This window comes from Varanus komodoensis, unplaced genomic scaffold, assembly GCF_004798865.1.
Source record: "Varanus komodoensis strain SLA01 unplaced genomic scaffold, ASM479886v1 scaffold6_2, whole genome shotgun sequence".
Lineage (NCBI taxonomy): Eukaryota > Metazoa > Chordata > Lepidosauria > Squamata > Varanidae > Varanus > Varanus komodoensis.
Window position 1 is genome coordinate 2,807,040 of NW_025336346.1, and position 15,421 is coordinate 2,822,460.

Sequence of the window (15,421 nt, forward strand, 5' to 3'; positions counted from 1 at the left end):
ATGTTTAGCATTTTAAAAAACACAAAGAATTGTTCCCAAGATCATTTTATTTTAGTCAAATTACATTCTTTTTTAACCCATTCATTTATCATACTGTTGTTATATCTTAATCTGGAACGTGGTGCTTTAACTGTTTGGGTACTGGATAGAAAAGCAAATTAGCAGTGAGAGGTTGTTGTTAATCTTTTGAAGAACTGCAGCAACTATTAGTAGGCTGTCAGGCTTTTGCTTTGGAGGAAACATCAAAGCCCTTCTCTAGGGGCTGATGTCACAATGACTGCTGATGATTTGTCAGTTTGACATCCAATCTTTTAATGTTCTTATTGCTACATTTATTGCTGAACAGAATTAGCTGGAACAGCTGCTGGTGGGGGACATGTTCCTACTGCTTGTGGGCTTCAGGAAGAATTTGATGGACCATCATTTAAAAAGGAAGATGGACTCTATGGCTCCTTGGTCTGGTCCACCAGAGCTCCTCTTCTCTCGATCTTGTTTGTATCAAAAAATGTAAGAATTGCTGTGTTGGATCCAACCAAAGGTGAAGATAGTGCAGCATTGGGAGCATAGTACAAAACCTCACACAGAAACAAACCACTGAGCCATTTAGGACTGACTTGCAAGGTCTCCCCAGGGCCTACTTCAAGAGAAGGTGCCAGAGGCTGCACCTTCAGCCTCTTGCATGTTCCTAGATAGAATCCTGGATACATTCTTAACAACCAGGAAGCTGTGGGGAGCATCAAAAGTGGTGTATTTATTCCATCACATCATAGAGCAACCTTCCCAAGCTTGGTGCCCTTCCAGATGTGCTGTAGTACTAAAATTCCCACCAACCCCAGCCATGCTAAGTAGAAAAATAGTGCTTTTGCTTACACCCTGCATAAGCCGCAATATTTTCTTAGGGAAGATGACCATTTTGGTGGTCATGTCTCCATCTTTTTTAAAGATTAAGAAGACTGCAACCACATTTAGATTGAGGGTTGGGAAACAGTGCTCCATGTCTAACAAATTTTATTTTAAATTAAGTTAGACTTTCTCCCCCACCCATCTGCTGAAATAGTGCAAGTAGGGAAGAAGATGGTCACTCTTGTCTGAGAATGTCATGGGCACTATCCTGTAGGTGTTCAAAGTTCCTTCTGTACCTTCCATACTGCTAGCAAGCATGAGGTATGGCCTGGTAGGAAATAGCCTGTTTTAAGCTATAAAATATTCCAGTTTGGTCTGGGAAAATGTGATGCCCCCACAATGGCAGCACAGCTGAGATTAAAAGAATCTGAAACTTTCATAACACTCGTTCAACCAAATGTGCTAAAAATAGTTCAGGAAACATCTAAGAACCTAGCATGGAGATGTCTTCAGAATGGGGCATTTTAACCTGTTTTCCCATAGGCACTGGCTACCTCTCTTTTAGAAGGCAGGAAGAATAATGCAGTGAGCACAGAAGTGATGCGGCACTCCAGGCATCCACCACCACCAAGTTGCCATATTCCCTGGGTGGGAGGCACATAGGAGGTTGCCTGATGCAGAACGAGATGGTCTATCTAGCCCAGTATTATTGACCCTACTGGCAATGGCTCACCAGGCTCCCAGGATGGAGCTCTTCCTGCCCTACCTGGAGATGCTGGGGATTGCACTTGGGTCCCTCTGCAGGCACAGCAGCTGTTCCACTGCAGAGCCATACTGGCTCAGCAGGAAAGACAAACCCGCTGAGAAAATCTCCCCGCATCTCCTCTGCCATGTCACAAGCAGATTCTGAATACCTTTATCACGGAAGCGCACAAGCTATACTCAGTGCCACAACTGTACGATTGTTAGGGTCGGCAAGTGTCTCTTTATCATACCTGATGGATTTCATCATGGGGTTCTGACAAGGTTTTATCTCCTTACTACAGAACCCTACTGCTCCATTTAACTCTAACATTTGGGGAACATGGGAAGCCACCTTCTCCCAGGACTGAGTATGTGTCCATCCATCCTGGTATTTGTCAGCTCTGATTGACCATGTGTTTGTCTGCTCTCCAGCTTTGCCAGCTACCTGATCCAGCTACCTGAGGGATGCTGGGGATCGAACCTAAGCATGGCTGAGGCACTGAGCTAAGGCTCCTCCCGGGCATGTGTGTCTCTAGAGAAGCCTTTGAGGATATTATCTGATAATAGTGATTATTTTATCTGTTATCTGTTACTGGACTGCAAAACAGAAAGTGTTGTGTGTGCTTGCTGACATCTGGATGTCATTCTGGAAACCTGACAATGGAAGGGTCACCCAGGCAAGGAGCCTTCTCTTTCTAGAAGAGAATCCGTCAAGACTGGCCTTGCTTAAAGGGCTGGATTTGTGGGGAGGGGTTCTGGAGTTCTGTCTTTTTCTCATAAATGGGAGGACAGTTGCTTGACTTTGTGCCGATCCTGTTGTCATGCAGTGCGCCATAGAGATCATAATACCACGCAGCCTTATTACACTCTGGTCCCTTGATGGATTCCATCCATGCTGGCCTCTCGCACCAGGTACCAGCCCAGCCAGGATAGCAGACACACTGGAACTGCTCCCACACAGACACGTCTGGGTCTAGAAAAGCTGTTTCCCACAGTTGTGGGTCCAGGTGAAGGAAGGCTCCCAGCTCGCCAGGGTCCCATCTCACGCAGCGTCCATTCCCATGGCACAACTGGTGGCTGCACATGCGTGCTGCTCTGGTCACGTTGATGACGTACGGCCCCAGCTTGGTGGTGATGTAATGGCGCAGGCTCCTGCAGCTCTCCTACAGGAGAGAAGGTCAGAATTTAGAACATTAAGCATGAAGAAGGGCCTGGCTGGGTCAGAACAAAGGGCCAACTAGCCAAGTATTGTGTTAGCACAGTTGCCATCAAAATGCTTTTGGGGAGCCCACAAACAGGACAAAAGGCAACGGTACCCTCCCAGTACTCAGTTTTCCGGTGCCTGGTATACAGCAGTGTTTAATAGTGCAACAAAGGCTGGCCAATGTACAGGGCCCCACAGCCTGTGGACCATGAAATGACCATCTAGAGAATAGTAGGTGATCAGGGTGTCCAGGTAGCAGAAGCACATTCCATTTTAATCCGATAGACATGGAGAAACTAAGATTTAAATATGCAAAAAATACATAGTTTTAAAATGTTGAGGGTATTTTTTAAAATTGTTATATTCAGGATTGCCAAACACTGCAGTGTGGTTGTAAAGCATGGAATGGCAGTTTGTGGAAGGAAAAAAAAAGTTAATTGTGCAAATTACAAGGCTTGTGAAGTAATGTGCAAGGCTGTCTAAAAGTACCTTCATAAGACAGGACTAAAATGGCCCGGCCGAACCACTGGGCACACGGCCTCTGATGCTGGAGAGGCTGGCTTCATCTTATAACAAGTAGCTATTTACAGTCTTGTGTTCCACAAACATGTCAAATCCCTTTTTAAAGTTGTCCAAATTAGTGGCCATTGCTACATGCAGTGCGTGAAAAAGGACTTCCTTTTACTTGCCCTGACTCTCCCAGCTAAACCTGGTTGAGTGAGGCCAGGTTCCAATATTAAGACATAGGAAGAAAACCTTTCCTCCATTTTCTCTACACTAGGTACCTACCATGTCCTTCCCGATTTATCATTTTGCTAAATGCTAAGCACAATCCTAAGCATGTTTCGACATAAAAAAGTCTTACAACTTGCAGCATTGTCAAGCTAACCATAAGTTTTTCTGTCAAAAGATATATAGGGATTCACTTTAAACTATTAGAACATCTGGGATCTAACAGACATTGTGGACAAAGGGCATATCTGGTTTCTGCCAAAAGCACCCTCGCACATTTGGGACCACGAGAAATAATACAGAGATACTCACAGGTGAATGGGAATAGGAGAGATCACCCCAGAGCACAACCCCAGAAGCTCCCAGTGCTGCACTCTCTCCAATTGTGTACACCAAATCAGACTGAATGAAGAAATTAAACACAAGCATCTTTACAATACGCCATCTCAGTACATCAGATACACAAATGGTCATTTCTGCTCTGGCATTAAGCTGATGCTCAGTTGGTTTTCTGGCTATGTACCAGGAGTGGTTTTTCAAGAGCTGAAAGCCTGTGTGTGATAGAGTCACTGTCGCTCCTGCTCTATCCATCCAGTTTTTCCATCCCACTAAGTTTTCTGATCAAGAAAGTGTTAAACAAATGTGCTTGCAGGTTTTTCTTCCTTTGTTTTCACTTTTTGCAGGACCCCACATTTTGGTGGCGTTAGAGTGGCAAAATTGTGTGTTTTTTGCTACTGCACTGCACCATCGAACTTCTGTGGCAAATCTGGCAGTAGAGGGAGGGGTGCTGTCCCCAGGGGGCTCTGAGAGGGCAGTGCAGCCCTGACCCCTGGAAGTTGCCCATCCCCTTTTCAGTGCTTCATGTCCGAGAGACTTGTTTGATAGGAGCCCTTGGGAGATGCGTTAAGATGAATGGCTTTACTTTATTTATTTATTAATTTTTCGATTTATATCCTGCCTTTTTCCTACAAAGGGCTCAAGGCAGCGTACATCATTCTCCTCCTGCATCTTATCCCCACAACAACAACCCTGTGAGGTGGGTTGGGCTGAGAGTCTGCGACTGGCCCAAAGTCACCCAGTTGGTTCCATGGCTGAGCAGGGACTAGAACCCATGTCGTCTGAGCCCCAGTCCCACACTCTTAACCACTGCACCACACTGGCTCTCACTCTAGGCAAAGATGGCCCTACAGCACTGTGTTGGGATGTCTGAGAAACTAGCTGCCTCTGATGACCTGCTAGGGTACAAGAAGGATATTTATCTGGCCTGCCATCTTTCATTATCACCATACCAAGCCAGCCCACTCTGAAGTTGCTTCCCTATTAGGACCCTTTGGCACTGTTGAGATTCCTTTTTTGCATGCTTCATCTTTTACTTAGTTGTACTGCTGTATTTCTCATAAAACTCTGGCAACGTCTAACACCATGGGCAAGATCCTAGTATATGGTTGCACGTAGTTTCCCATTCAACAACCATCCTACTTCCCCCTGCAATGGTTCCTTTAATTAATACCTTTTAATTACTTTTTCCTATAAAAGTGGCTAATTAATTGCTTCACAGCTTGCTCCCCATTCATAAATAGGTCTCAATTACAATTGACCCTCCACATGCATGGGGGTTGGGGGTGCAGGACCCCTGCGAAAATGGAAAAACTGCATATATTTTTAGGGCCCCTGCCAAACCTGAATTCTTAATACTGTTGGCCATACATGCACTGGATTGCTTCTCTCTCTTTCTTTGGTCTGATTCAGCAGGGTTCCTCTTCTTCACTTATTGCATTCTTATGCTCTTATTCCCCGCCCACCCTTTCATTCACGGTGCCTCCTCTTTGCACCAAGGAAACGCCAAAGCAAATTCCCTCCCTGGATGGGCAGGGCAAGAAGGCATGCTTTGCAGGCCCTCCCTCTCTTCCCCCTTTGCTTCCTCATTCTATGGTGAGGACAGTTTTCCACAGTAGGCCGCAAAACTCACCCCAAAATCCCATTTATAGTAATTATTGATGGCAAACTTGCAAATAATCAAATCTGTGAAAGTTGAGGTTCAACTGTAATCAGTTCCTGCAACAGCACTCCCTTTATTTATAATAGTGCAAATGTGACATTGGACTCGAGTTCAATGCCTTGATTCGGCCTAATCTTGAGCTAAGTGAGGTCAGGTCTGGTTGAAATCTTGATGGGTGACTTAATGTTGTGAACCACGGGGAAAGCTTCAGCTATGGGCCCTATAGAGGAGATGATGATGATGATGATGATGGATTCATGAATAACCATAGCCGATAATTTCTCCTCAGCCTAGTCTTTCTCACGGGGTTATGATAAAATCTGTCCACCTCCTACTCTGAGTTCCTTGGAGAAAAGACTCTCTCTGTCTCTGTCTCTCTCTCTCTGGGCGCGTGTGCATGAAGCAAAAGCAAATATTCCCTGCAGAAGACAGTGTGCAGCCAGGTAACAGATTTAACTTAATCACCTGTTCCACAGAAAAACTTCTGGACCTGTAGTATACCATTAGCCCTTCCAACATATCTCAGTCCTTACCTCACTTAGGTACCTTGAGGAATGCCTGTAGGAGACTCTGGAATATGCTATCACAGGGAGAGGCTGCTTCAGGCCAAACTGGGCCACCCGCAATGCCTCCCTGAGGCGGTGGTGAATGTAATGCTGGCGGAGAGATAATGGGAGCTTTGGTGGCAAGTATATGCTGGGATAGAGTGCCGAGGAAGCCTTCCAGAGCCACATGAGCTGATCATTTGACTTGACCTCTGTGGGACTGCAATGTCCAGTATAGTTTTCTTCTTTCTCCCAGTTGTCATTGAAGCAATCAGGGAACCGGTAGAACCCCCAGGACCCCTGTGGCCTCAGCTGCCTCCCCAGGCGCAGTGTGCTTTCCATGAGCCCCCGAGCTGCTTCTTCAAACTCTAGCTCAGCCAAGAGAGCTTGTTCCTCGGGGAATAGACCAGGAAATCTTTCCCGCACCCACTGTTCAGAGGCCTCCCTGTACACCTTCTTGGGGCCCCAATTCTGCCTCCAGAGAGGGCGCCACTCCTCCCAGTCAACCACTGCTAGGCCTCGGAAGTCGTGGTGCAAGAGTTCAGTTATTTCTTTTGAGGCCTTTTCTAGGTGTTCCTTCAAGTGGACCTTCTGGGGTATTCCGGCATTATGCCACTCACCCTCTGGGGAAATGTAAGGGTAGAGTCCAAACTTATTTTTATAAAAAATAGTCATGTTCTGACCACGAAACAGATTGCCTTTGTTCTCTACAATGCTGAAGTCTTCAAGAGGTAGGGGGATCTCAAAACGCTCTTGACATCTGGCTGTGGGCAAGTTCCACACCACAACAAACGGCTCATGTTGGATAATGGGACTGGCAGTCGCTCGCTCCCAGCTGAGCCCTCTCACAGGTTGGGTGGCCCCAAGACAAAAGGCAATGCAGATCCAGATGGTTTGGTCGAGGGTCATGGTGGATGTAATAAGCCAACGTCTCTTCTCAGGCCCCTCCTGCTTGGTTTACAAATGCATGCCCTGGCAACAAGAAAGGAAAGGTCAGCTTCAGATGGCCACAGTCCATTTCCCTGGCCTACCCCTTTTTTCTAAGCACCAACCATTTGGTGGGTCCCTGAGTCCTGGGCAGTGTTTCTCCCATTCTGAAAGGCCTCTGCTAAGGCAGTTATTGAGAGGAGAATGAGAACAAAAAATGGCAGTATTGTTGGTGCTGCCCCTTTGCACCCCCCGGGCCTTCAGCCCCACCTGCCACTGGAATACAGTCCAAAGAAGTGCTCCAAAATGCAATTAGGCCCTCAGGCAAAAGAGGCACAACATCTTTGTCAGCCAAAGACTGGACAGACCCAGGCTCTAGTCCATGGGTCCTCAAACTAAGGCCCAGATCTGGCCCGCCATGCCTATTTATTCGGCCTGCCATGCCCATTTGGACCCGCCGCGCGTGCGCCCACATCCACGTGAGCACCCGCCACCGCCCACCTCGCCCTGCATGCGGGGAGGCAGCAGTTTGTTCGCTCGGAGAAAATGATCTCCAAGCGAGCAAGCCGCTGCCTCGTGTGCCTGCCTCACGGCGCATGCCCGCCCGCACCTCGCCTCGCTGGGCGCACACGTCCGCCTGCGCCTCGCCTCAGCGCGCTCGCCCGCATGCGCAGCCCCTGCCCGTGCACTCTGCCGGCCCCACCTTTCCAGCCCGTGCCCAGCACCAGCAGCTTTCAACTGGCCCCCTGGTGGAAAAGTTTGAGGACCCCTGCTCTAGCCTAATCCCTTACCAAGGACACATGACCTAGGGATCAACTCGGCTTTGAATCCACGTCCACCTTGTTCCTTGGCCTACCTGCCTTATTTCACAGGGTTGCCACGGTGATAAACTGGAGTGGGATGGGTGGATTGAGAAACCATGGACGTTCCCTTAGGTGAAGGATAGGTGAAGTATAAAATGTTATTAATCAGTTCTCTTACTGAACTGGTTAAATTTATTAAATGATGCTAAACCAAGCACTCATCACACTGCCCAGTCATTTGTTTCCAAGCTGTTTCTTTGACCTAGGGATCTGGATCTAGGATGAATTCAAAATTACTTTTGTACAGGGATGGTAACCTGCGGCCTTCAGCCCAACTTCCAAAGCCTGCTGCAAGAGAGCAAGTCAGCCAGTCCTCTTGCCAGAGTGATCTACTCTCCTGCTGCAGCCTGGAGAGTCTGGGAATCAGACTGGGAAATATCCAACATCCTGCTCAGTGCAGGAATCCAGTTAAATCAAACCTGGCAGATGGCTGGCTAGTCACTGCTTGAATACAATGGAAAGCACACTGCCCCTCTAGACAGTTGACTCCATTATCCAACTATAAGGAGATGTTTCCTTACTCAGTTGGGGTTCAATTAAAATCTTGTGCCTTCAGCCCCTTATTTTGAGGACCTGCAGGCTTGGAAGCCAGATTAATGGTATCAGAAAAAGAAAGAAGGAAAAGGGGCCCCTGCCCACTGTTGGCTGCCCTCCCCCACTCACTGGCAGCTTCACCAACAGGGACATGTGGTTATGGCCTTTAACAGAAAAATCATTCCCTAAGCAGGCTCTGGGGTAGATATTTTGGGAAGACAAGTTTTAAGGGAGAAAACCACAGAGAGAGGTGGACAGGACTTCAAGAGGCAGGAAGCTGTCCAGGAAAGACCTTGTTGCACCAGATGATATTTAAAGTTGCCTCTTTTGTGAGTAAGAGCTGTTTGGATTACAGGGATACTGGAAGAGATGGCTCAATGGCTGCCAGGTATTTTTCCGCAATGGAGAAGCCCAAAACTCAGACGGGACTATTTCCATTTGTTGGTTTGGATTTGTTTGCTCTGTGTCAATTCCCCTTGGCTCTGTTTTCCATTTCAGCACTGCAGCCTGAAAGAATATCAAGCCTAGCGAACTACTGGCTCTTTCAGGCTCTGGCTTTACTCCCAGTTGCCAAAGGCCTCCGAACAGGGCTTTTGACTCAGCAGGCAAGCACGCCCTGAAGCCAACAGGCCAACATCAATATCACACATGCCTGTGCTGTGATCCCCTCCCCTCTGTCAGGGAGGCAGGATGTTGGGATACAAGTCAAACTAATTACCACACTGGAGAATTCATTGGCTGAGATTTTTCATAATCTTTGGGCTCTGCACAGCAGCTCAGAATTAGCTTAACATTTCCTGAACCAGCATGGAAAACCTCAACCGTAGCTTCTCTCAGTATTACAGTATTTCCTGCCAGTCGAACAGATATGGCAATACATCCTTTCTTCCGGCTTCTAACACTTTTATCTAAATTCTTGTGCACCTTCAAGAAGTATCAATATTTCCCTCCCATTCTCTGCCTGTGGGTGTGAGGCTACTGACTCCCTCATTGAAGCAAAGATCTTTGCAAATCTACCCACAAAGTTAAGTTTCCAGAGCAGGTAACTGGACATGCATGTAAACTAATGGTTGTTAGCTTTGGGGGTAGCTGGCAGAAACAGCCTAACTGCTTAAGAGAAGGCCTTGGCAAACCAAAATTAAACAATATGGTAAAGTTTAAAATATCATAGTATCCTGTCTTGTAAAAGCTTTACTTTATGATGTTAATTTCTAAACTGAAAGATGCTACAGTGTAATCCTGCCTAAAATACTTTTGCTTTGCCTTGAATCCATTTAAATCAGAGTTAGATGGAAGCTGGTTTTGTTTACTTAGTAATGGGAGAACACCACTCTGTACATGCCTGGAGGCACACTCTTCTATTTTTTATTTGTCAAAGCTAAGTTTTGGCACTAAAAATAATTTGCTTTAGGGTTCATTATTACGTTGCATTTAAGCTCTGCCCTTTTTCCTCTTGGGAGGAACTCAAGGCAAAGCTCCATTTTATCCTCACAACAACCCTGTGAGGTAGGTTAGGCTGTTCTAACAAATCCTGACTGGTCAGCCCTGCAATTCTCCATGCTGCACTGTCTGCTCCATCCTCTTTTACACAGCCTGCCTCAGGATGGCTGCCAGTGAGCCACATGCCCAGCAAGATGGATAAAGGAACTCCTCTGCTACCACAGATGAGCACCACAACAGTCCAGAAGTAGCATGCAGAGTCTTCCCCCATGAGACAGGTGATCAGGAGTCAAATGATGCTCATCATCACCTCACAGCCTCTTTCCAGTTCCTGGTTTTGGATGCGGTAGCCAGATCCTGTGTGCTTCACAAGGGCCCACCCTGCAGCAGGCACTACTTGGTTGACAAGCTCCATCAGCCTGCAAATCAGTACCAGAAATGTGAGCAAGGCAATCCCAGAAAGAAAGCCCTCTGGGACACGTGCAGCCCTAGGTTAATTGCCTTTAAATGCCTTATCTCTGATCAGCATGTGGTTAATTTTAACCACAGCCTGCTGCCCGGTCCCTTTCAATGCTGTACAGCAAGCAGGTGCACAGCTCAACCAGCCTCACACTAGCAAATAGGCTTACAGCAGCTGGAATATACCAAAGAACAAAAGTTCAGAGTCACACTATAGGTTAACATGATCATGGATGCTCCACACAAGCTTGGCCACATTTGGCCAAGAACTGCCACAAATCAGAACCAGATTCGGCATTAACAAAATTGTTAACAGTATCTTACTTTTCCATGAAGAAGCAGCTTTTATAGATAGCTCCTTGCATGCATTGTTTTGCTGTTGATGTGATTTATGGTGCTGAAGCAGCTCTGCCAGGAAGTTGAAAGTGCATTTGTCATATTCTGTAGTCAGATTTCCATCCAAAAGGAAGAGGTCTTCATGTTGTGTAGGGCAATCCTATGCTTACCTGTTTCCTCTAAAGCAAATTAATGCTGTATTACAGGAAACTTACCCACCAGTACCAATAACTGCAGCTTTAATCACTGGTTAATTGACTGTAGTTGAGCTGTTTATAAGTTTCTTATTAAGCAGTGAGGCTAAAGGTTAAGGGTACATTTACTGTTTCACCCACCTGTTTTTTTGGCATCAGTCTATCATAGTAATAAGGAAATAAAGTGCAGTAATTCTAAAGTAAGTTGTATATATTAGATATCAAGCCGTCCTGAGATGTTTGCAGAGGACAGGATAGAAAAGCTTTTAAATAATAAATAAAAAGAAATTCTCTCAAATATCCTTCAGTACCTCAAAGGATCACTTTCTTTCAGGTTTGGGTAAAATGTCAATATTACTATATTGCATTTATATCTGCCTTTTTTCCTCTTGTGAGGAATCACGGCAGTTTACATAGTTCCATTTTGTCCTCATGACAACAATCCCATGAGACCTGTTAAGCTGAGAGTCCATGGCTAAGTTGGAACTAGAACCCAGATCTCCTGAGCCCCAGCCATGCACTCTAACCACTACACAATGCTGCCTCTTAAAATATATAGCAGTTACATTAACTGATTCATCCATTAGAAAGCTAATGATTTAGAAAATATTTCATTGGATGAAAAGTAAAAGTAATGATTTATAAATGTAATAATAGAAAATGTAATACTTCATAAAGAAGTTGGTGGTTTAGTCAATGGTTTTTTTCTAGCAGGCCACTGCTGTTGCACAACACAGCAAGATACTCTCTCAAAGAACTCAAAGCCTCAGTGCATTCCCCATGATACACTCAAGCAACATGGCAACAGGAAATTGCATTATGTTCCTCTGGCCAGATCACTCTCTGGGGACATTTTAAATTGGACAGTAGCCTTGGAAAGGACCCTCTCCAGTCAGGTCAGACTGACAATACTGCAGCATTTTAATATGTGCAACAGAACCCTGCTAATCCCCGGAAAGGAAAACATTCCTCTTCCACAGTCATGAAGTTCTAAGAGTGGAGACAGCTGGCCAGAGGGCTTAGGTCTCCTCCCTCCCTCTTATGTTGGCTGTTCATGAGTTCCCTGAACATCAGAAAGTGGAATAACTTTGCAATACTTTTGTTGCAATGTGGAATAACTCTGCAACACATACGAACAGTCCAATATAGGAATAAACATATTTGGACAGTCAGTTCTTGGGCTTTAAAAAAAATGCATGGATTCTCATGCTTAAAGTATGCTCTGCCATTCCATGGAAAATCTGAGCCAGATGGGCAGATTGGAGAAACTGAACTGTATTCTTCTATCCAAACTGGATGGCAGTAGGCCAACTCACTCCAACCTGGTGTCCTTGAGATGTTTCCAACTTTCAACTCCTATCAGCCCCAGCCAGCATGACCAATGGTTAAAGAACCTGGGGGTGGGCACCACATTGAGAACGCCTGCACCACACCAACTGCATTCGGTCTTTCCAGGGTAGCAATTTTATGATGTGACTGGTGACTAACCAGACTGGGCCAGAGCCTGACAAACCTTTACCTGTAGAGCTGCCTTGGGCCAGCCAGTTAAGCTGCAAATTTGGTGGAAACTTAAGTCCCACCAAATTAAATGGGCCACATGTGGGATTGTAGCAGTGAAACAGGTCAGGAAAGCTCTGTGTGGTCTTAGAGGAAAAGATTTCTAAGTAATCCTTATGACTGAACAGGTTGTGTTGTACTGACTTCAAATAGACCAGAAGATGAACAAAGAATGTTTAGTTTACTCATGATTTTTAGACAACTTTGAAATGGAAATCTTACATTTGTATAGTTAGCACTCAATCGGTTTGCGCTTCACCAAGTTTACCATGGAGAATGGTGGGGAGAGGAGGCGGCTGTAACAGTGTGTGGGTATCTAGACTAGTATGTTTTGCTGCTTGTCTGGTGTCTTGGCCTTTCCAAAATGCTGGCTGTGTGCCACGACTATGCCAGAAGCGTTTCCCCCTCCTCACCCTTGTGCACAGTGCCAGAGATGTGCATCATTTCCATCTGCATCACTGAGATGCACCCTGGCGCTGTCTCAGGATGCATCAGAGCAGAATGGCCAGAAGGCTTCAAAAGAGAAAGGATGTCGCTGGAAATCTGCCTGTATGCACCAGCATGGCTGCTGTCCTCCGTGTGTCCACTTCATCCCGTGCAGGATTCTCACCGAACCAAAGCAGCACGCGCGCGCGCGCGCGCGCACACACACACACACAGTGGACTGAGATCACAAGAAAGTAATGGCCATCAGGCACTGAACTGCTGACATGAATGGGCCTTTCACAGATGTGGACAAGCACGGCCGATTCGCCATCGTGCCAGGTAATCAAAGGCTACCCTTCCCATTAGGTAACACAAGAAGTTGCCTTATACGGAGTCAGTTTCTCGGGCCATCATACTCAGCATTATGACATGAACTGGCAGTGGTTCCACAGGGTGTTAGATGGGGTCTTTCCCAGCCCCACCTGGAGATGCCAAGGAATGAACCTGGGAGCTTGGGTGTGCTGAGCTAGTGCTCCCCTGCTGAGCCCTTCTCCATTGCTCCATAAACAAAAAGCAGGCATGGGTGACGCCCAGTGCAAAAGGTAGCAATGAAGCCAAGGCAAGCCAGGAGGACTGGTTGCTAGAGCTGAGGAGGCAAGTTGGAAAAAAATCTACCAGAGCTGCTCTGTGGTTAATCACTTCCATGCACTAAAGCAGGCTTCCCCAACCAAGTACCCTCTAGATGTTTCAGCTACAACTCCCAGCATTCCTAACCAGGCCATACTGGCTGGGGCTGTTAGGAGCTGAAGTCCAGGACATCTGGAGAATGCCAGCTTGGCAAAGGCTGCAGTAGTGTTATATATTTGGGGCCACCGCTGCATTATTGCTACAGTACTATTGAGGACAAGGAGTTATACAAGGAGGGAGGGAAGGGACATTCTGATCTAATGTTGTCTTACTTACAGTAGACCCAATGAAATGAAGTCATGGCTAACTGAAGCAGAGTGACATTGGCTTTAAACCTCTAAAAGCATAAACACATATAAAAATAGTTTAAGAACAGCCACTGCAACCAACAAATCAACAATGTGCCTCCAAATTCATCTTAAAGACAACACTATTGAGATTGGCAAAAGTCCCATCTGAACACCAGTATAGACACACTGCATCAGGACATGGTCACCCTTTAATAAAGGGTGTGGACGTGGAGGTGGCTGCTGGTCTTCAGTAAAGCCTAGTAAGTCCAGACACCTGCCACACGTCTTTTCTACTCCCTGGAGTGCCTGCTTACTGCCCACTTGCCCCAAGATTAGGGGGCAAGACCTGGATAGTGTTCAGATACCTGGAGCTAGTACTAGGGTAAGACTCCAAGCTCAACAGCAGCAGCCCTTCCCCCAACATCCCACCTTCCAGTGTTCTGGACTCCAGGCAATGGTCAGGAATGCTGGGAGTTGTAGTCAAAATATCTGGAGCCTATAAGGCTGTCCTACATAAAGGAGAGGCATTCTAAACATGAGGAAGAAAATGCTGCACTTCAAACATATAAACAAGAATGTCATCTTTTTCTGGCTTCAAGGGAAGCAGCCCAAAGTAATCCTTACATTGCTGAAAATGTGTGGCTTGCAGGGTGCAAAGAAACCACACATATCTATGGTATCTTTAATAGCTGGTATGTGGCTTTGCAGCTACAGCCGCTTTAGTGCAGTTTCTGGTATGGGATGAGGCATTGTTTGGAGAGTAGTTTCAATTAATAGAAAGCTCTGTGTTGAGCACAGAAAAGCCTTCCCTAATCTGGTGCCCACCAACATGCCTAAGCCAGTGAGTAGCTGGGCCATGCTGGGAGGTGGTGTCCAACACATCCAGAGGGCAGCAGGTTGGAGAAGGCCCACACACAATGCACAATTCAGAAAGGAATTTGTATTTGCTATATGGGGATCAAAAAACCTGCACCTACAGTTGTCATTTGATAATGTATATACAGCTTGCTTTTTTTTTTTTTCCTACAGTGCACATGATTTCCTTTTTGAGCTGGATCAAGTGCTGAAGGGATCTGGAATCTGCATGCTTAAGAAGAGAATCTGAAGAGTTTTTGAAATAGAAAATGCAGCGACACTTATATACAGCATGAGTCTGTGTTATGTTAGATGGTGGGACATTTCATGTTTGTTATAATTTTGGAGGGGTAGAGTGATACCTACCTTTAGTTCATGTTTGTACTTCCTTCTGTTTTATTCCCTAATAGAAAACTTACCTGTATGTATTATACTACTGTGAACATAGGAAAGGAATAATCATACTTGGTAAAATCACAGCATTTGTTTTCTACAGTCTAAGCCTATGGAAGCTGCATCAGTTTTGGCTCCTCCACAGGGAAACAATGTTGTATTATTAAGAATTGAGCCAATTTAGTTTGGGCAAAGAAAGATATACAAACACATCAGATGAGAGAACATATCAGGGCAAGTTTATACATTAGTTTTGAGATGTCTCTATAAAAGATTTTAAAGGTACTTGTAAAAACATGCCATCTGAAGATGGCCAATGTGTGTTTACAAATGCATGCAATTATTCTACAGGTACATTCACTACAGCAGCCTTCCTCAACCAGGTGCCCTCCA

The 15,421-nt window shown here is 45.8% G+C and overlaps 1 protein-coding gene across 2 annotated transcripts in view; it reads right to left on the bottom strand.

The window, feature by feature from the left end:
• The window catches only part of HYAL3 (hyaluronidase 3), a 25,126-nt gene continuing 9,705 nt past the window's right edge, over window positions 1-15,421 (bottom strand). For both annotated transcript variants that reach the window (XM_044451331.1, XM_044451330.1), the window contains exons 2-4: window positions 6,056-7,039; window positions 3,836-3,925; window positions 1-2,750 (exon numbers count right to left, since the gene is read on the bottom strand). In XM_044451331.1, the coding sequence (XP_044307266.1) occupies window positions 2,298-2,750; window positions 3,836-3,925; window positions 6,056-6,976 (1,464 nt within the window). In that variant the 5' untranslated portion in view covers window positions 6,977-7,039 and the 3' untranslated portion in view covers window positions 1-2,297. The remainder of the gene's footprint in view (window positions 2,751-3,835; window positions 3,926-6,055; window positions 7,040-15,421) is intronic.